Source organism: Choloepus didactylus, chromosome 9, assembly GCF_015220235.1.
Source record: "Choloepus didactylus isolate mChoDid1 chromosome 9, mChoDid1.pri, whole genome shotgun sequence".
In the NCBI taxonomy this organism is placed as follows: Eukaryota; Metazoa; Chordata; class Mammalia; order Pilosa; family Megalonychidae; genus Choloepus; species Choloepus didactylus.
Genome location: NC_051315.1, coordinates 107,135,510 through 107,157,683, shown reverse-complemented (window position 1 = coordinate 107,157,683; position 22,174 = coordinate 107,135,510). Strand labels below are relative to the sequence as shown.

The window sequence follows — 22,174 nt, the reverse complement described above, 5'->3', positions numbered from 1 at the left end:
TTGTTTTAAAGTAAATTGCAAATTTTACCTGCTGGCATATTTGACCAGTCATTTACTGGTTTGGGACTGCACGAGACATTTTCAAGCTTACTTAAAGGGAAGGCCCTCCGCAATGGGATATGCTGACCATCAAGACCACGTTCGAACGGTGCCGTCAGAGCCTCCGGAAAACAGACTCTCCCCGTCATGAGAAAACGCCACCGTGTGCGCCTCGCTCTCATGGCCCATCAGTTTGTGAATCTGCCCTGACTTAAGATCTAGCAAATGGATAATTCCATTGCCGCTCGCCTGAGCTAAAACTCGACCTGAGAGAGAGAGTGAGAGAGAGAGAGAGAGAGAGAGAGAGAGAGAGAGAGAGAGAGATCAAAATTTATTTGTCACAGTTAATAAATAATGGAACATTCTGTTTTGTTTCAAGTGTGATTCAACATACTCGCATTTTATGTTAGATGTCAATCATTAAATACGAACTAACTCTTGTCTGTATAGGAAATAATCTGTTAAAATTAACTCAAACTAACGATTAAATTATACAATTTTAGAATAAGTGAAACCCAAAGCTCTACCTGATTTTTATGCAAAGGTCATTAAATGCCCTGCCATTCTCCTTACATCTGTAATTAATAAACCATTTTGAGAATATGAGACTTAAAGCAACTAAGCAGAACAGTTTTCTTTTTCAAATGATTATTTGTTAAAAAGTTTTAAAAAAGCATAAGTTTAGAAATTTGCCTATGGCAAAGATATATATGTGCAATTTATATTTATTCTACTTTAAACTTTATTATGATTTATTATGATCATTACTTAAACAATAATATACATTTCTGCTATCAAAATTGTGATACTCATAAAAAACATTTTTTGGAGTTGAGGTGAATAAAAATATCTTCATTTCAAAGATATCTTAGCCTTTTCACTCATTTAAAATTCAAAATTCTGTTAAGCTAAATTTGTTACATAAAGAGCTAAACACAATAGAATATTCTCAATAAGTTTATACTGTATAATTTTGAGTGAATAATTCCTCCAAAGTGAAACAAATCAGCACTCTAATTTTAATTAATATTTTTATTAAAGAACTCCAGTAGCAAACTCTAAGGGAATTCGGAGGCAAGTAAAAACAATAGAACATATTTACATAAGCTCAGTATATAGGTAAATAATATAATATTAGTACCATCCAGGGGATTATTTAATCACACTTGGAAGCCTTATTATCCTTCCAGTAATATCTAAAATTATTAAACTCTTTCAACATGCTAGATATTATATTTAATTCTTGATGTGGGTTTCCTATATAATCTTCACAATAATCTAATGTTGAAGAAAATAATATGAACTCTATTGTATATGGGAAAAAAGAGAAATTTGGGAAGGCTAAGTAACTTGCTCAAGATGACAGGGTAGGTAAGGAGCAACTAGCATTTAATCGTATGCCCTCTGTATCCAGAGCCTGGGCATTTAGCCATTACCTTTTCTACATCTAGCATAGCATTGTACTCATTGATGCCTTCTTGACAGATTTTAGATAGGTGATATATAATATGAAAATAGAATTTATTGATTCCATACTAAAAATTCTAGAATGAGATCACCAGAAATATCAAAGTGAAATATTTAATCACAGGTTATACCCTAAATGGTCATGAATATCTCGTAAAAGAAAGAAAAGTTATAAAAGTAAAGCTAGCCATGATAAATATGGACTATTTGCAAACCTTGATAACTACTGGGCTTCTTCATCCAGAACAAAGCCTGACACAGCAAAGATCTTTAGGATGGATTAGGGTGTCCAAAGCGGCAGATGTGAATATTTATTATAAACCCTCTTCTACTAAGTCTTTGCTGACAGAGGCATTACATATGGATTTCACTTCTAGCCTTACTCCATAGGCAATTGCTGTTTGTGACTTTCCTAAGACTCAAACAAATAACTTTTCTCTTGTAGTTCTTCATATTGCCACAGCTAGTAAGGTGGTATTATTTTCTATTTTTGAAAAACCAAGCTAAACCAAACAGAACCAAAGCCCATAAAGAAAAAGGATATCTTTTATTGATGTCAAATCTGTAAGAATCATAATTGGAAATATTTAAGAAGACTCAAGGTAATTTTCTTAACATTTGTTCAGTAAAATACCAAATATTTAATATTGGAGCCTAATGATAGGATTATATAATTCAGCAGCACCACATGTAGGGTATATAAAGAACTTGACTTTGCTAGAACAGATTTGAGTCAGCAACTTTATGGTAAGGGTTTTCAGGTTTATCTGAATTTATTTTCAGAAGATTTCAAGACTGTACACATCTCACAATTAATTCCTAAACAAGTATAAATTTATAATCATGTTCAACTTTATTTAAATTGTATTGGATTATTACATGCACACAATATCTGATTTAAAAATTATTTTTGCTGACAATGGGGATGCTGAAAATTTTCTAGGTTAGAAGATTTTCAAAATCACTTACCATGATGTATCAGTTACTTTATTAGTATCTAGTTGCTGGGAATGAAAGACAGGTGGCATTCTCAAAAAAGTCACAGAACTGTTATTGGTAGCATTTCTGTAAAGTGGAGTATTTATGGACATATGGATGTTTTTCTAAATATTCTGGTGTTTTGCAATAAAACACAAACAGTAATATGTTTCACTTATATGAATGATTTAGATTCTTTATGAGAAATTTAATAAAAAAGAGATTTAATCTATATCAGAACTTGGCTAAATGAAAATGTGGTAGGAATAAAAATTTAAATATTTAGTACCACAAGCATTTATGTGAAACTTGCATTAACAATGTTCATCTTATGGTAAATATGCCTCTTTAAAAATGTGAAATAGAAAATAAATTATATATTTATTTCAACTTTAAATATTTTATTAGAGGGTCATGAAAAATAAAATATAACCAAAATAATTGTCTTATAACAGAAATTCCTGAATAGATTATTTAAAATGTATTTAATCTAGTTATCTTAATAATAATTATAACAAATTATGGATGAGCATATTCCACAAAGAAAATATCATAGATTGAAAAAACTTGATTAAAAAACAGAGTAGTATAATTTACCAACTATGAAACTGATTCATAGAGATATTTTAAAATAAAATATAAACAAGTATTTCAGCATCTTTTATGTAAAGAATACCTGCTTCTTTTCTTTTGTTGACATTTAAGTTATTATGATGCCCAAACTTTTCACAGAATGGGAAATAACTCAGTAAGTACATCAACAGTGAGTGATTATGACTATCTCTTTGTTCACAAAGCTTTAAAAAGCAATACTTTTTTTCTACCAAGACTTTAGAATATTTTCTTTTTGTGTAAATCAGTATCATTTCTGTTGACCAATGGGGTTTGAATGAGGATAACAATTGTTATTATACATTTTACTCTATTGGATGAATGTGCCAGCTCCTTTGGGCTTAGAAGCAAAGATCTAAATAGGGTCTAACCATGAATTACTGCCCTGCTATTAAATGAGCCAACCAATCTTTTTCATTTTAGTAGGTCTTTCAAATTTTAGTTTCAAAATAGATTTATTTATAACTTTCTGAAAATGATATTGCTTCTCTTTATTTTGTTTTTAAAAACAATGTTTTAAAAAGGCCTAATATCTTGACTAAGGCAGTCTCAATTAGATTCAGTATTAAAAAAACAAATATTTGGATGTAGTTACTAATTTAAGCATCATTAACAATAGAATCCTTTGAGAGGAAAGCTTACAAAGTAAACTAACCAATGACAATCAAATGGTAAAATATTACTTGGGTATCTGTAATTATTTTGGATAAACCAGCATAAACTGGAGACTCTTAATCCCATGCTAAAATGTGCAAATAAAATATTGCCATTTTTCAAACTAAAGACTTAATTATATGTGTGTGTGTGTGTGTGTGAAATTCAATTTGATTTTGAGGATGTATACCTTCAATTAGCCAAGAGTTACCTTAATCTTTCAACACTTAGCTGTCTCCTTACCTAGATTAATTCTTCTTAAGGTTAGGAGTTCTGCATGCTGCTTATTATTGCAATATTTTAGGCACCAAACAAGAAGTTTGATATAATCAGTTCCTAATAACATGCTTGTTGCATAGAAGCTATATGTATTATAAATAGGATAGCAAAGACCCTTACGTTTTTTTTTTTTTAATAGAAAAGATCTGAGTCCATTTCTCTGCCTTTAGGTCTATGTCAATGAGCTAATAGGAGCCCCCATTTATTGAGCTCCAGAGCACCACCTGTTACCTCTCATGTTCTTTATCCAACCCATAAGGTAGATATTCTCCCCATTCAGCAAATGAAGAATGAGATGAGAAGGTCAAGCTGGGATTTGAATCAATATCATTATTATTCAAAAAGGCATGCTTCTTTTCCTGGCTTTAGAGTTTCTTCCATAAATTAAGATTCAGATAAATATGACAGTTTGGGGCTTCTCTTTGAATGCCACTGACTTTCCCAGGTAAATAAACTCTTAAATTTAATGCTCATGTTAATCTCATAATTGTTTGATTTGGTGTTGATTTTCAAATTTTTTGAAACTCTAAAACTTAAAGACCCATCTTCTTGCAGGAATCATTCTTTATATGTAGGTATCCAGTCATTCTTGGAATATACATTCTAGTGCATATGTTGAGTATACTTAAAATTCTACCTAACTGATAATTGAAAAGACTCATTTTATATCACCTCCCATATCTCCAGCCAAATTATCTCTTTGGTCTCCTATTTCTACTATGGATACTACATTCTGTCTGTTTTCCAAGGCCCAAACTGCAGCAACATTCATTTCTCATTCTTTCTCCCTCTCTACCCTCAACCCAAATTCTATCCATTCTTCCTTTACTAATTTTTGGTAATCCATCCCTCTAGTTCCAATTTTTATAACACAATATTAGTTAAAGTCATTATTTTTAGATGTCAGGACCATTGAAATGATATCTTAAATGATCTCTTTATTATAATTGCTTTATTTTCAAATCTACCTATATTGATTCCTATGACATTAATTATGTCACTTCCATCTTAAAATACCGTAATTTAAGCAGAACAACTGCAGCAGCAGCAGCAGCAACAACAACAAAAAAGAGGTCCCCTACAACTCTGACATTCTTAGATTTTGGTTTGTTTTAGATCCAAACCCACTTTACAATTTAAACAATAGAGATGAAGTGACTTGTCCAAGGTAGTAAAACTCATTCATTGCAGTTACGGTAGCTGGTTGAAATCACATCTTTGACTCCAAAATCAGTCTTCTTTTTTACTACTTCTGACACTGAAAAACATCCAAATCTTTTAGCATGGCTTTCAAAACTTCTATACTCTAATGCAAATCTGCATTTACTAACTCAAGTATGCTCTCACATGACTCTTGTATTTCCACCAAACAGTACTGACATCATATCTTGACTATATTTTTGATTTCCCCACTTTCAGATATTTGCTTATGTTATTCTCTGATGGAATATTTTCCTTCGTTGTCTCCATGGGCCCTGTCTATATCTTCCTAACAAAAGTCAATTCAACCATCAAATCCCAGTTCAAAATTACTGTCTTCAACATGTTGGTACAAGTCATCCCTAATGGGGATGCTGTTCTGAGCATTTATAGTATTTTATTCGTATCATTCATGTTGTAATAAGATGCTATAAATTATAGTTAACCATGTATTTGTTTTTAGCTTCTTAACTTTGTAATTCCTTATGGGTTGGGGCCATTTCATATATTTTTTGTGTTCCTCCATGCATAATAAACAGGCTATTGCAGTCAATAGTCAGTAGATAATAGCAATAATCTTCACAACTACCATTTCCTAACACTTATTATTTAACAATCACTGTCCTAAGCACTTCACATACATTATCTCATTTTATCCTTACAACAATTCTTCAGGGTAGATATATACCTCCACTATCCAACATACTAGCCAAATTAAGATGTGCTGTAAGTATAAAATGATCGATGAATTTCAAAGATTTAGTATGAAAAAAAAGAATGTAAACTATCTAATTAATAATTTTATATTGATTACAAATTGAAATGATACTATTTTGGATACATTGTTTTAAAATATATTTTAAAAATTAATTTTACCTGTTTTTTTAAAAAACTGTTACTACCATAAAATTTTAAGTACATATGTGGCTCACATATATTTATACTGGTCAATGTTGGAATATACCCTGCTTTGCATGGGAGGAACATGAGGCTTAGAGAGATAAAAATCTCTCCAAGGCCACACGGCTTGTAAGTAGTGGAATCTGGATTTAAGGTCTCTGTGACCCCAAAGCACATGCTCTTATCTTCTATGTCATGCCCTAATACCTCTGGGTGGATTTTTATTGATTGGCTCAATGTTGTCTCTCCCACTGTGATTAAGCTTCTCTTGCTTTAAAATGCAACATGACTCAGAGTAAACATCTCCTGGGCATGCAGCTCCAGTTGCCAGTTGAATCTAGGCTTGCTCCAAGGAATACTTTAAAATTAGTTTCTATTTAAGTACAAGAAATATTTCAAAAATTTCATTTATGTGGTTACCATAATGGCACTTACTGGATCCAAGAATCTATTGTAGAATTAGCTTCCTGGGAATAAAAAAGGGACTTAGGGAAGCAGCTTTTACTCTTTTAGAGCTAAAAGAGCCCATCCAACATAGTTAGGATTCAACAGTTTCTTAGTGAGCAGAAAAGACACCGCCACATCTTTAGGTGGGTGTATTAATACTAAAAGGTTATACAAATTTATCATATTTTTAGCCAGAGGAAACAAACCAGAATATTTCACCTTTCTGATTCTTATGCTTTTGACATTGACAAACACAGCTCAGCTTTATCCAACAGCATTTCTGAATCCAGTGAACATATTTTATCCAATTCCTTATGCTAACTCTTCATGAAATGAGAAACAGTTCTTGTTCTATTGAAATATTTCTACTTAATTTATCATGAAAATATTCCTTCAGAATTAAAAAAGACAAAGTTAATTTGTTAAGTTGACAAAGTAAAATTATCTAAGGTAGAGGTATTAGGACTTCAATCGTCAATATGACAATTCATATTCCCTGAAATTCCAAATAAAAATCACAGAGATGCATGAAACTTTTTAATAAAGTAAATTGCTCACAAAGTTTCAAGAAGATACTGGTTTTGGCAACACTTTACATGATAATGTATTCACTGACCCAGAAAAGGAAACTAGTTAGGTGATGTTGGTTATGAAATTTACTAAATCATGTTGATAGGGATGTTCGATTTTCTGTTATTGGCAGGAATAACTCACAACAGTAGTTAATGTAACAAGAGTTAAGAGTTGAGTCCTCCTTGGAGAATTCCTTAATTGATCCAATAAAAATTTACCCACGAGGCACCAGTTTTCAGGTACTGTTAGCCAAAGTAATTGTGGATACATACATTTGTTGGATCAAAAGTAAAAAGAATCCTATTTAATGAGACTCACTAGAAGATGTATTTGTTGAAATTTTGAACTTTCTTTTTTAGAAAATTAATTTAGAAGGTATGCTTTTCTTATTACTATGTCTATCAGTGAACACAAATAGCAACAAAAAGACCACAAAATTTGCCTATATGTTTGATTATGTTGCAAAACATAATTTTCCCACAATATTATGAGACTAAAGCCACACACTTTTCTATTATTTGTGCCTTCAGAAATAGTGTCGGTCTGAATTAGATGCATGTATCTGCATGAGTGGGATTCTGTTATAGGAAATAGAAGCAGTCTCAAAAATTTTAAGCTAATTGTAAATAATGAAAATGAAAAGGAAATAAATTTCTCATGATTATTCATGCTTTGATTAAATTTTAAGCAATATGTTCCCCTAAAGAAACAGAAACACCCATTTTACATTTCATTCAAATTAGTCTCATATACAAATCATAGGGAATTTGTTTATCACAAATGTACAAGAATAGAGTCTAAAACAATTGTGTGCCAGATATGAAATAGCATATCAGAGAGGGGAAGAGAGGCTTTGATCAATAAGGAAATGATTTTTATACACATCAGAACCAATTTGAAGCAATTCTCTCGATCAATATAGATAGGCAGAAATGCTTCTCAGCATTTATTACCTGTGGAGAGTGTTATTGATTAATTATATTGATTTCTGGATGCATGTGGAGAGGCATCTGTTGTTTCCTTAAAAGATGTCTCAAAATGAAAAGTATCGAGAAACTACTTAAGTTTTGAGGATTTGCATTAATGGTTCAAAACCTGGGTCATTACTTAGAGTTTCAAAAATACCATTGAAGGAGATGTGAAATGTGATTTAGTTTATTTTGCACCGTATTACTGATCAGTACAATGCATTTGAAAAGCAAAGTTACTTGGGAATTTAACTTGCCTAAGGGCTAGTAACAATTTATAATAAACTTTTCCAGTATTTTTTTTTATGATACATACTGTTGCTGAAGGTTCCTAACTTTTATCTTGTATTAGTGCTACTTCAACAAAGATTAATTTGTATTGCAGTATAAATATGGTTAAAAAAAATACATTTGAAATTTCTCTTGGCAGAAACTCATGTCAGAAAAAGAACAACAGAAAGGGCAGGGAAAACTTCAATATTTTACTTTGAGACTCTGTAGTCAAGCAGTTATGTTTACCACACTTAGATAGTAGTTTGAATGGATACCACAAACTGAGAAGTTGAAGACAAAATCTACCATTACTTAAACTTGGTATAAAGTGTTATTTATTAAGCAAGTAAATTTTGTTCCACAGGGTACATTGGATATTTTTGCCTGAAATACACAATTTTAAACAAATATAGAAATTATTTCTTGTTTTTTTTTTTTGTTTTTTTTTTTTTGTTTTGTTTTTTAACATGAAATCCACTTTTGCTGCTTAGGAAGGCAACTCTTTGACACTGCAGAAATTGCTAAACTTTACGAGATGAGTAAATCCAAAAACTAAAGACTTTCCTTGCTAGTGACTGAATTTTTGGTATTTCTCTCTCAATCCTTCCTTCCTTCCCTTCCTCCCTTTCTCTTTCCTTCCTTTGTTTTTCTTTCTTTCTTTTTCCTATCAGGAGAGCATGAATATCTTCTTGAACAGGTGCTTTGCTACATGAGCTGTCTTCTGAATATTACAGAAATCCCTTGTGAGATGTGCCTAAAGCCTTAAAAATGTTCTAATTACTGACTCTGTTTAGAATATCAACAGCCACCTGTTTTCATTAAGGTGTCCTTGTAGACCTGTTACCTAACTTGGTCTTCATCTAGGCAGCTGATCAGTGTTGGAATAATATTTATTCAGGTATCCCATTCACCCAGAGCAAACATTTCAGAAAGGCTTTTGCAGATGTCAAAGGAAGCTCTAGTTTTGGTCCAGTACTGGGGGTCAGATGAGCTTGGTAAAGTGTAGTTCAGACCAAATCACAGACTATGGTATTTTCTTCCCCACTGTTCTTGAGTAGGAAAAGGATATAAAGGCCTATATTTTATGTCAAAATTTAATTAAAATTTTAATTATTTTTTCTTATTATAAAATAATAAAAACATCTTTATTATTTCTTTCTTTCTTTTTTAGCCACTTAAACCATAGCATTTACTACAATAGATCCAAAAGTCACAGTTCTAATATTTTGGGAGGTTTTCTCATAAAGGAAATTTGCATCAGCACTAACTTCATTGTAAAGGAGTCCCCACTACTGAATGTTGAGTTTTGTCTGTGGGGAGGAAAATACTGGCAGCTTCTGTAAGTTAACGTTGAGGTGGTGAATTATTAAACCACATCCTTACTTTTAGAACGTCATCCTTTTCTCCTCCAGAGCATTATCATTTGTTGGGTGAAAGTGGTTAAGTGATAAATCAGCATCACTACACCATTAATAGTTATTGTCAAAAGCATGCAAATAGGTGATAAAAGAATTATAGTTAAACTTATATCCCCTAAGAGGGAAACAATGACTGGAATATCAAATGTGAAAGTCCTGTAAGAGTTTGAGGTGGCTAAATAAATTAGCCTAAAGATAGTATAGTCTGCTGATTAAAAAAAAAAAAATCATTAGATTCTTTGAAATCATAGGGATGTATGGGGACATGGTAACTATGCACATGAGAGCTTAAAATGACAAGCTATTAATTCCAAATTTTTAAAAATCCATTACCTGTGTAAATACCATAGACCTAAAACCTAATAGATATGTTTTCTTCAAAAATTTTGAAAGAGTTGATGATAAAAGATAAAACCACTAGCTTCCATTTATTATCTACTATTTCCTTAATATTTAAAATCTAATATATTGTGTTAACCTTACAGCCACATGTGAGGGAAATATTGTATCTTCATTTTACAGACAAAGATACTGAATCATGGAGAAGTTAAGTAATTTCTCCAAGATAATAGAGCTAGTGTTAGAGCAAGAATGCTAACTCAAGACTTCTGGAGTTGTCCATGAAGCTTCTTTACCTTACAGGCTGGGAGAAAGGAAAAGTACTTATGCCAGAGAGCGAAGCTAATTTGGCTGCCACGTGAAGTATTAAATACATTTATATTAATTCATAGTTCTGTGAAGGCATCTTTATGGGAAATTAAAGTAACATTCTAGTATATTATATTCTGATGAACTGGCTTTATATTTAACAGAAAATTTAAAGCAATGTGATTAGTTTGTTCTTTACTAGTTTCTTTCCATTATACTTTCTTACTCTTTCTTACCCTCCTACCCTGGCATTTCACTTGCATCAAAGGGGCTTCTGTTAAAAGCTGTGTAGTAGACAGTTTGGGATTAAGGGCACTGATGAGTACTTGGGGTTCAAGTAAGGAAACACACATGATTTAGATAGGCACAAAAATGTGAAGCTGACATTGACTGCAATTATAAAAAGTTAGGGTTTGACTTGTCTGAATAGATGAAATATTGGTCAGTATAATTTCAGTTGCAAGGGACAGTAGGTCAACTCAAATTCGCAAAGGAAAAAAAATTTTTTTAAGATAACACATACTAATAACATGGAAATTCAAGGAGACAGACTTCAGAAATGGCTGGACCGAGAGGCTGATATGTTATAAGGATGCTTACTCTACTCCTCTCAGCTCAGCTTTCCCCCAAATGGATTCACCTGCAGGCTCTCTCTACTTGGTGGCTGTGCAGGTTCATGGTCATAGCCTCCTAGATTCCAGGTCCATGGAAAAAAACCTCTATTGTCCCACAGTTCCACACTGGATAAAAATTGTCCCTCATTAGTTGGCTCTGGTTCATGTGTTTATCCCTGAACCAATTACTATGGTTGGGGTCGTGGAAGTTTCTCACTGACCAGTTCAAGATCAGGTACCCACCATCGGAATTCAGAGTGCATGAGGAGAATTATCCAAAGGGAAAGAAACAAAGGTGTTGCTTATTAGGTCAGGAATGGGAACCTGGTATGAAATATATATATAAATATTTCATATAGTCATTCCAGCTGTGCCAAAGTCAGGGACAATTTTTGCATTACAGAAAACAAAACAAAACAAACAAACAAACAAAAAAAAACAGGTCACATTATCTAGGCATATCTAGGCCAGGGAAACAATGCTTTATTTTCCATTGTCTTTCCATTTGGCAAATCAGTCTCATCCCCTCTTTGTCCCTCCTAAAAGACTTCTATGCAAATAAACTGCATCTGCTTTACCAAAAAATCAGCATGATTATTTTGCTAAACAGATTGCCAAATTTTGGGGTCCCTTGATTTACAAAATCAAGGTTATAAATGCAAAAAAATTCTCAAGGACAAACTGTAGGGAGGATGGGGGTGCAGTGGGGATTATAGTTCCAAAAGGAACAAAAAAGCTTGAACAACTATGTAACAAGCAATGTGTGTTAGCAAATGGAAAATACTGTATAAACTCAATGTTCAAAAAAAGAAAAAACCTCTTTTCATTGGAAATTATTTCAGAACTTTAAGAATAAAACCCATGAAAATGTGAGGAGACGGGATCAATGAAACAGTACCTACAAATCGTTGATATTTGTTGAAGCTGGCTAACAGGCAAGTGAGGTTCTTATACTGTTCCCAACTTTTAGGTATGTTTGGAAAACAATAAAAAGCTTTAAACATATTAGTCACATAATAAGATCAGCATGATTACTGCTGGTCATTTCTTATATTAAGAACTAAAAATATGGTTGATAGTTACCAAAGACAAGTACAAAGTGTTCTAGAACCAGGTATATGTAAAATGTGTCTCAGTAATTCTATTAGTGACTTTAAAGCCAAATAGTCATACAGAAGATACTAAATAAGATTGCTCATGTTTTAGAAAAACAAACTTGAAATCAAGATGAGATTAGTGACTCATTTTTAATTACAATCTAAAAAAAATAAAAAAAAAACATATCACTTAGGATGATATCCTAGTGTTGAAAAATATGTGCTTTAATTGTCTGGTTTAAGTCTTTAATTAACCCTTGCACATCTGAATTCAAAAATTGTGTCTTCTCTAAATTGTGAACCATGCCATATGATTTTACATTCATTATTTGTGTTTAAACAGTAAATGAAATACTGAAATTTGATTACTGGTATAAGGTGCCATTATTTACTTAAGGAACTGGTAATAATAGACCATGATGATATTAAAATTAATTATAGTTCAAACTATTAGATTCCTAAAATCATTACAACTGGACCAAAATAAATGAAATTGTCTAGGAAGGTTCAGTGTATACAATGTGAACCCAAATAATACAAATAATTTCATTAAAAAACACTATCCATCATAAACAGAAAACAGATTGAAAACACAGAATGAATTTTCTGGCCCATATTCTACAAATTGGCCAATGGTCATGCCCAAATACCCCAGATAATTGTTCCACCATCTGCTTCACATTCATTACATAGTCCTGGTGATACTTTTCCTATGACTGGAGCAAGATTCCTTTAAAAAAATTAGACATGATTTAAGCTTTATAAATTAAGAGTCTCTTCAAAATAGCACAATATTAACTCTTAAAACTTTTTAGAACAAATATTAAGTTTCGATATGTTTCTTTTTCTAGGAATTAATCAATACACCCAACACAAGTTGTAACATTTTTCTCTTTTTTGCAGCTTCATGGGTGTTGTAAAGCATGAAGATTCTAAAATATTCATAGTTTCAATAAATGTAAACATGCCTCTGAAGACATATAGCCATATTTAATTGTGCACATTTAATATAAGTACATTTTTACCTAAATGATCCTAATTGATACATGCCAACTCATTTTACTAAATGATGGCTGTAAACTACTGTGGGGAAAATAGTTGTTAAAATTTTAAAAATTCTTTTCATTGATCTGAAAATAATAATTCTCACCTATTATGTCCTTAATCTAACCAATAGTTTACCTTTCTTGCTTGATATTCAACGAACTAGTTGAAGAGAAAGCATTCCTACCCCCTCACCCCAACCCTATATATTCTTGATTCAAGCTTCTTTACCTGGTGATAGGTAGGACATGGCAAGACAAAACAAAATCTTGCACATTTCCTTCAGGGGCTTTCAGTCAAAGAATACAAGATAATTGTAGGAAAAGTGTGTTACAACACTCAACCAAGGCAAAGATAAGATAACAGTAGAATATCTTGTATTCATGAAAATGTCCTTGATCAATTTCAAGATAAGAGATTAGAAAACAGGTTCTATAATAGATCTTCATATTTTAAATCAACTTCAGTTTCTATTGAGGAAACATATGTGCATGGTTAAAGAAATCGGTGGGTCCTATAGGCTTATAATGAAAAACAGCGTTATTCTCCCCTAACCTCTTCTCCCCTCACATACCCACCCCCCACAAGTAACTACTTTGAATCTTTTTAGCTGTTTCTTCCTGATATTTCCCTCCATATTGGAAAAAATATGTTCCACTTTTTTAATATGTCAATTTAAACATTTTCAATGGACTTCTTCTTATGGGAATAAGACTCTGTAATGTAACCATCCCGACTTTTCATCTCCGCATACTTCCAATCTAATCAGATCATAGCTATAGGTTCAGTACTAACAAAATCAAAAGTTAAGTTGTTATGACTATGCACATATGGTTCCCTGCTGAGGCAATAAGAGTACTCTGATTATACATATCCCTTCTCAGAAATGTTTTCCCTTTAACTAAAAAGTTCTCAGATTTTTTTTTTCCTCTTCATTTTTCTCATGATCAAGTTTATTTTTTTGATCCTGTTTCCCGGAGCCCCTACCTACAAAATAAGAGAGTTTGGCTGCATAGGATGAACGTATCTTCTGGAGCTTGCTGAGAAACTGTGCATATGGAAATAAAATTATGATATTGGGAGGAAGCTGACATTTTCAACTGGTGGCTCTCCAATGTCAGTATCTGTAGGCATTTCTCTGGGTCCTATTTCATTTCTCCAGCAAATAATCCTTTGGTTTTCTGACTGGTGATTTGTATTCACAGAGCCTCATGAGGGGAAGGAGTGGAGAGAATGCTGCTGATCAAAATCCCTGTATTGGGCATGCTCTTGGGCCCTCTGCAGAGTTCCTGAGTTCAGATCCCCTTCTGATTCAATTTTTCTGGAGAACAAACCTCTTTTCTCTTGAGGAAGGTGTTTTACATGGCTAATTGCCTGGTTGAGAAGGGTTGCATAGAAGATACAGCAGTTCTAGAGCACGCTTTTATATGTATTGGTCAGACCCATGCCTCATGTCCAAATTCTATGCAGTGGGCAGCACCATTTCCTGAGTTTTGAGGAAGCTCTGTGGAGTGAATTAGCTCATTCATATTGAAGATCTCTGCTTCAGGCACTTAGGTCTCTACTTCCTTCACTTTGCTAAGCCAGTTACCGTGCATCAGCCTGTTTTCCACTGACATCTCTAGCCCACTGCTATGTCCTCTCCTTTTCTTTGTCCTTGTGTTACACCCATTTCCCTCTTTACTGTCATTTTAGTAGCTTTGGAATTCAGTCCACCATATTGAACCCTTTTTTAAATGTGGTACTTAGATTTTGGTGGATAAAAAGTGGTGCCAATTTTTCCATGTATGTTCTATTCAATAACTTAGGTATTCAAAGTTGTAAGACTAGACTTCTAAAAAACTATCTCACAAGATCTAAACAGGAAATGTTAATTTTGAATGAAAACAGAAGCCTATGAATATTTTTTATTTTTCCTTACTTGATCTTCATCATCTAAAAAATGTTCCTCACATTCGAACAAAGAAAAAATGACTATGTTTCCACAGTACATATTATCATTCAAGAATTGTCCTAGGATCTTTGCATGTATTAACCCATTTACTCCCCAATGTCATCCTAATGATTATTCTAATGTTAGAGAGGAGGAAATTGAAGCCACAGAGGTTAAGAAGATTGCCTTGTGTCATACAGCTAGTTACCAGAGCTGGTAAGTGGTAGGGCCAAGAGTCACACTCAAGGAATTTGGGTCTGAGATCTCAGCTCTTAATCACTATACACGCAGCTTGCCTGAGCTCATGTCACAGTTTTGCAATCTATAAAATGATAATTGTGTCTTCCTTAGCCCTTAAGAGCTCCCAAGAACCATCAGGTTTAAACCCATAGATATCTAATCAACTGCTCTTTGCAGCTTCCTGGGTTTTGCTCTACAGTCCAAGTCTCCTTTCTTATAGAACACTCTTCGTTTCTGCCCATCAATGTCTTACTTGGGCTTGTCTCTTTTGCCAATACTCCAATAGATTGGAAGTTCAATTTTGGACCAGCTTTTTGACTCTGATCTGGCTCTCTATTGGAGCTGTGTTTCCTTTTGGCTCCATATATTCCAGTCCATTCCATAACTGGAAGTCAGTGTGATGACCAATACTCTCCTCTAGAGCCAATGCTGCATTCCCTGACCACCACCTTCCTCACCTACTTCACTGGGGAGAAGAGTTTCAAAGCTTTCCTGGATGATATCGGATGTTAACTGTCCCTTTAAATTGCATTTCTAGTGATATTTAATTCAGGATTCAGAATATGACTGCCCTTAATCAATTTACGCTCAAAGTGAGCCTGAGATAAAATGGGAGCTGGGTGGTATGGAAGAATAGTCACTTGTTTGGCTATCCAGGAAGCCAAGTTTAATTTTAGCCCTGAGAGAATTTGAAATCATTATAATTAGATGAGTATTAAAGCCCACAAGTGAAAGACTTTTTTTTTTTTTTTAAAGCATACCCATTCATTTAGCGTCAATTCACAACTGGCAGTTCTTTCCTCCAAATGCTCTACCACTGAGCACGCATACAGAGTTAGAGTAAAATATTTCTGGGGGAGTTCAGATAACTCGGAAGTAGGCCATTGCTGGAGGTGTGACATAGACACTGTAATTGACTTGGATATCTATAGAAATGTGAGAAACATAAAATCTATACGTATTTGTGGAAGGAAATATTGTGTTTTATATATTTTATTTGTGGTACAAAATAGTGGGATATTTGGTTTAAAATGATTACAAGGTACCCTGCACATAGCACTGGGCTTCAGTACAAATGCGGGGCTATAATCATTCCTGATTTTGGACTCCAAGGTTAATTTGAAGTGTACTTGAGAAAAATAGGCAATCATTTCACAGGTACTTCAAAATTCTACCTAAGTTCTGCTTCAGTCCAGACTAGTGCCCAACCTAAAGAATGCCAATGATATGATGGTCTGAGGTACCTTGAAAAACAGATGAGAAAATAAAACTCCTGCCCCAGCACACAACTAAAAGGTATTTTTTGTAAGATTTAGAAAAAAACAGATTCAAAAAATGGCTTTTAGAATTTCCAGTGGAAAATGAAAGTCAGGACTCTTAACATAAGCATGTTATTGTCAACAGTGGCATCTCTGTTAAGCTTGTTCTCTTACCTACACACTCCTATTACTGTCATCTCTCAGGTTTGTCATGTCCATTGCCCAGACAGTACAAACATTCCACTACAAAGTCTGTCAGAGAGGTCAGTTGATTTCCTACATCTTCTGCCACATGCTGCTCTTTAATATCAGCCTGTCAGAACACCTAAGAGAAAGGAATCTGCTTTCATGCTTGGAGCTGAGGCTGAGACTACCATCACACACACTGCAATCATTAGGCTTAGACTGCTGTGAAAGTCTGCGTTTTGGAAACATAGAGTTCTCTTGCTAGAAAATGCTGTTCGCATAATACTGTCATGTAAGTTCGATTGCACAAATGTTGGTAGTACTAGCTATTTCCAAAAACAACTTTTTGGAGAGAATCTGCTTTAATTTCTTTCATGATAAGTTGTTTTGAAATGTGTATTGAATTTCCTCTGCCGCAATCAAGTGGTACCTGCGTGGAAGTCTACAGAAAAATTTTGGCTTTACTTGTCTTGACTGTGTTCCATTCTTGTGGTCTATATATGTCCCTACAGTCATCTTAAGTTAGTCTTATCTAAAGAGGAATGTTCCTCTTGGTCTCAAATGTGTGACTGAGTTAAGTAATTTCAGTGTGATGTATTGGGCAGCCTTTTATTTACAAAAGATGGTTTTCCTGGCACCCCATTGAGCTTTTATGTTCTCCCTTCTTATTTGGTTCTCTTGTGGCATGTATTTGTGAGAGGCCTGGGGAGCAGTCTATTAATATAGACGATATTCTCATAAAAGAATGTGGCTAAATTTGTAACAAAAATACCAGAACTTCTAAAACCAGCATATGTGGTATATTCATAGTCACCTTGGGAGGATGTGGATTTTCTCAAAGACTATTGTAGGATACCTTCTTTGGAATTCCTTCAGAGTCTGCAGCAGTACATACTTTATTCTCCACTCAGTACAGTTTATTTTAGTATTTGAAGTTAAAAAGCAGCACATTATCGCTGTAATAGCGTCAATAAACACAGTGTCTAAAATAAAAATGAAGGTCACACACATGCACACACATACACATGCACACTAACACACCTTACCTTACCCTTGACTTAATGTCCCCTACCCCATTGATGAGGCTGATTTTAATAATTTGGTATTTATCAATCCTTAGTTTTCATTTGTTCATAGAAATACGTATGCAACATCTAGTGGCTTTAATGTATTTTAGAAGAACATGAGGATCATATATATTCTTTAAATTGTTCATATCCCTTTTATGATACATGGTAGACACAGACAGGTTTACTATGAAATTAGTGAACCATGAACTTTAGCATATCTCACCTGTGTGGGTCCCTTCTAAGGCCTTGGGAGATGGATGTCCTAGCAGTTTTCTATTCATGATTTTGTATTCTCTTTCTTAAAGGAGACCTTTGGAATTTTATGTGCCATGCCCCACAAAATCTGGATCTGTTCCTGAGGTTGGACCTCTTTCCTGAACAATAGATCTGGAATATGCCCATCACTTTTGTCTTAACAGTCTCACAAATGTGAATCTCTCTAAAAGAAGAAAGTGCCAAGTATACGAAGAAATAGGTACAAGGATCTTGAAGTATTTTTAATCACTTGGGGAAAAGTTAAAAAATTATGGTACAACCACACTTTGAATATAGCATGTGTTTTTACATATTCCAAATGATGACAAATTTTGTTGGTTTTTAAGGATAGATTTGATTTTTTTTTTAAAACAACCATAAGGCATTAGAGTCTGGTGTAAAGCAGAGGAACAACTGGAAGGCACAGTATTACCTTTGATAAAAATTAGAATGTGGCTATAAAGTCATGGGAATATCTTATTTAGTCAGCTCTTTAATTCAGCAGTCATGTACTGAAAACATGCTTTATTTTGGATCTTGTAGTGGATTAGAACAGAGCCCCATTTTTGAAAGAAAAAAATATGTACACGATAATCCTAGTTTAAAGCAGAGTGCCAAGGAGCAGGCACTTAATGAACATTTGTTGAAAGAATAAGCAAATGAATCAATGAAATGCTATAACATTATTATGTCTACGGCATCATAAGAGCTCAAAAGAGGGAGATACTAATTGCCTGAGGGTGTCAGACACAGCTTACTTCACAGGGGATATGACATTTGAGCTAAATCTTAAAAGATAAAAGAAGTTAAAGAGAAAAAAGAGTGACTGGAGAACATTTTGGTTAGAAGGAAATGGCATATAAAAAAATTTAGATATGTGAAGGAGTTTGACTTGTTTGGAGAAGTTGAAATGATTGTATTTGGAGGACAGGGTTACATGAATACAGCTGGTAGGAGCTGGTTGTTACAGCGGTTATTACAGAAGGCAAACAAAATATAAGAACCAAACTGAAATATTAACAGAAAATCCGGATCAAGAATAAAGGGCTCATATAAATAGCAACCAGAGAATTCAATACAATGACTACATTACTGGACTTCAAATTTGGATCTGTGCTTTCTGGCGCCAAGTGAAAAATCAGTTTATAGTTCTAATGAAAAGAGATATAAACCTAACAATAGAAATGCTTTCTCTTGAGTCTTTATGTAAAGAAGAAGTAATTAAGATAATGGACTCTGGGGTCAGAATGCCTTGGCGTCAGTTACTTACGCTTTCTGTGCTTCCTAATCTTCATATATTAAAATTGAGCCTCTATGTGGTTTAAATGAGATGCCAATAGTTTAGATTTACAAAATCCTAAATATATACTAGGACTTGATTTAAGTATTTACACATGAAAAGTCATTTATTCCTCACAATAACCACCAAAGGTGGGAACTTGTATCTTCCTTCCTGTTTTACAAAAGAAGCTAAATAGTGAGTCATAGAGAAAGAATCTGATCCCAGGTGGCCTGGCTCTGGAACCACTGGTCAGGCTAGCTGTCTGAAACAATGAAAAACTGTGAGAACCATGCCTCTTACATTGCAAGAGCTGAATAATTATTGGCCATTAATGTTATGCTAGAGCACAAAGAATGATGCAATTACTATTTTCAATACTATTCAACAGCAAACATTGTCATGGATTTCCTATAACTGTTGTATTCTAAGTTAGAATATAACATTAACACGGAACACAATAACAGCAATTCTGTAAAGGGTAAAGCTAATGAGGTCCAAGTATGAGGACTTTAGGAATCCCAATTCGACTATGGATAGAATTTAGAATACATAGAAGAGTGAGCTGACTGCATGTGCTTCAGTCCCTCTCTCTGAAATATAACTTCTTTTAGTTAGTCTTCTATGTTGCTGACTGAAGAAGCCATATGCTTTGGAAACCAGATCAGCAGATGGCATGTTTGGCGATCTATTGCATAAATTGAGGAAACAAAAAAGTTTTCCTGCCTGGAACACATGTTCTGCCACTGGAGTGCAAGAAAGTGCCTTCTTCTTGATGTGGGATGCAGAGTTTTTTTAATCAGGAGTGCATCCAAGATACTTAAGACATTCTTATATATAATAAGTGGCATGGAAAGGGGAAAATAGAAATATTGGTTGTGGGGATGAAAATTAGCCAACCCTTTCTTCTTTGTATGGAATATGGCACCACTCTGAAACTCAGCACTCTAAAACCCACAGAAAGATCACTCTGGAGCATAAAGGTGTAAAGTTCATAGTACCTTTGTATTGATTGTCTAATTGACCTGCTGTAACCTGGTGTGCCATAGGATCACCTTTAGGAAAAAAAAATGTGCCAGAAAGTACCTACATTTTTTAAGCAGTAAAGGAGATTTCTATATATAAAATGAAAGTTATTGATGGAAAAGTGTTACAATAAATATAGTCCCAATGGTCACCGCCTGTCTTTGTGAAGAGTAAGTCCTTTCTGGCAATTCAAATATTTGTACGGCTCAGAGAAGGGGAGGCAGTCTATTTTACTTTAATATGCTTTTAATTTTGTGCCACTTGATAGGTTCATTAAGAAACAGAGACTTGGTTTTAAATAGACATGGTCTTGGATAGCTTATAGTCAAAGCAATGATGCCTTCTTAGGAATTCTGGGCCCAGTGTCTTAAATATGTGTCAAGCACTGGGAGGATAGAAGAAATATGTCAGTGATAACAGACTGAGGGGCAAAGTTGCTTTATCAACCAATTTATAGGGGTTTTCTATATGCATGAATTATTGCAATAACCTCTTTCTGATCTCCCAGCATCTCCTCTTATCTCTTTAAACAACTATTCACACAGTAGCCACAGTGAGTTGTAAGAAATCTAAACCTAATCACAACAGTGCCTCTCCTTTGATGGATCTGTGTTATGGTTTATGTAATCTCCCTTGTTCACTGTGCCGGTTTGAGTGTATTGTGTTCCCCAAATGCCATTATCTTTGTGGTCTTGTGTGGGGCAGGCGTTTTGGTGATGGTTGGATTTGCTTAGAATGTGCCCCACCCAGCTGTGGGCAATGATTCTGATGAGATGTTCCCATGGAGGTGTGGCCCCGCCCATTCAGGGTGGGCCCTTATCGGTGGAGCTATATAAATGAGCTGACTCGGGGGGAAGAAAGAGAGTGCAGCTGGGAGTGATGTTTTGAAGAGGAGCAAGCTTGCTAGAGAGGAACGTCCTGGGAGAAAGCCGTTTTGAGGCCGGAGCTTTGGAGCAGACGCCAGCTGCCTTCCTAGCTAGCAGAGGTTTTCCGGACGCCATTGGCCATCCTCCGGTGAAGGTACCCGATTGCTGAGGTGTTACCTTGGACGCTTTGTGGCCTTAAGACTGTAACTGTGTAGTGAAATAAACCCCTGTTTTATAAAAGCCTATCCATCTCTGGTGTTTTGCATTCTACAGCATTAGCAAACTAGGACAGATTTTGTTACCAGAGAAGTGGGATGCTTTTGCTGCTGAGTTTGCAAATACCAAACATGTTGGAACGGCTTTTTAAATGGATAAGGGGGAGTTTCTGGAAGAGTTGTAAGGAGCTTGATAGAAAAGGCCAAAACTGCTTTAAAGAGACTGTTTGTGGAAATATGGACTCTAAAGATACTTCTGATGAGGACTTGAACAGAAATGATGAATGTGTTGTAAACTGGAAGAAAGGCGATCCTTGTTTTAAAGTGGCAGAGAATTTGGCAAAATTGAGTCCTGGTGTCAGATGGAAGGAAGAATCTGGAAGCAACAACTTGGAATACTTAGCTGAGGAGATCTCCAGACTATGTGTGGAGGACGTATCCTGGCTTCTCCTTGCAGCTTATAGTAAAATGCGAGCAGAGAGAGATAAACTTAGAACTGAACTCTTGGGTTCAAAGAAACCAGAAGTTGATGGCTTGGAAAATTATGGGCTTCCAGTGGGTAGAATCCCAGAAGCTACAGCCCAACCTGAGGACAAGCCAAGATTGGATAAGGAGTTAAGCAGAAAGGATTTGT

General features: G+C 34.5%; 1 protein-coding gene across 3 annotated transcripts in view; it reads right to left on the bottom strand.

Moving 5' to 3' along the window:
* Nucleotides 1–22,174, bottom strand: part of SPAG16 (sperm associated antigen 16) — a 1,128,509-nt gene continuing 1,106,335 nt past the window's right edge. For all 3 annotated transcript variants that reach the window (XM_037849695.1, XM_037849693.1, XM_037849694.1), the window contains one exon: nucleotides 1–305. In XM_037849695.1, coding sequence (XP_037705623.1) covers nucleotides 130–305 — 176 coding nt within the window. In that variant the 3' untranslated portion in view covers nucleotides 1–129. The remainder of the gene's footprint in view (nucleotides 306–22,174) is intronic.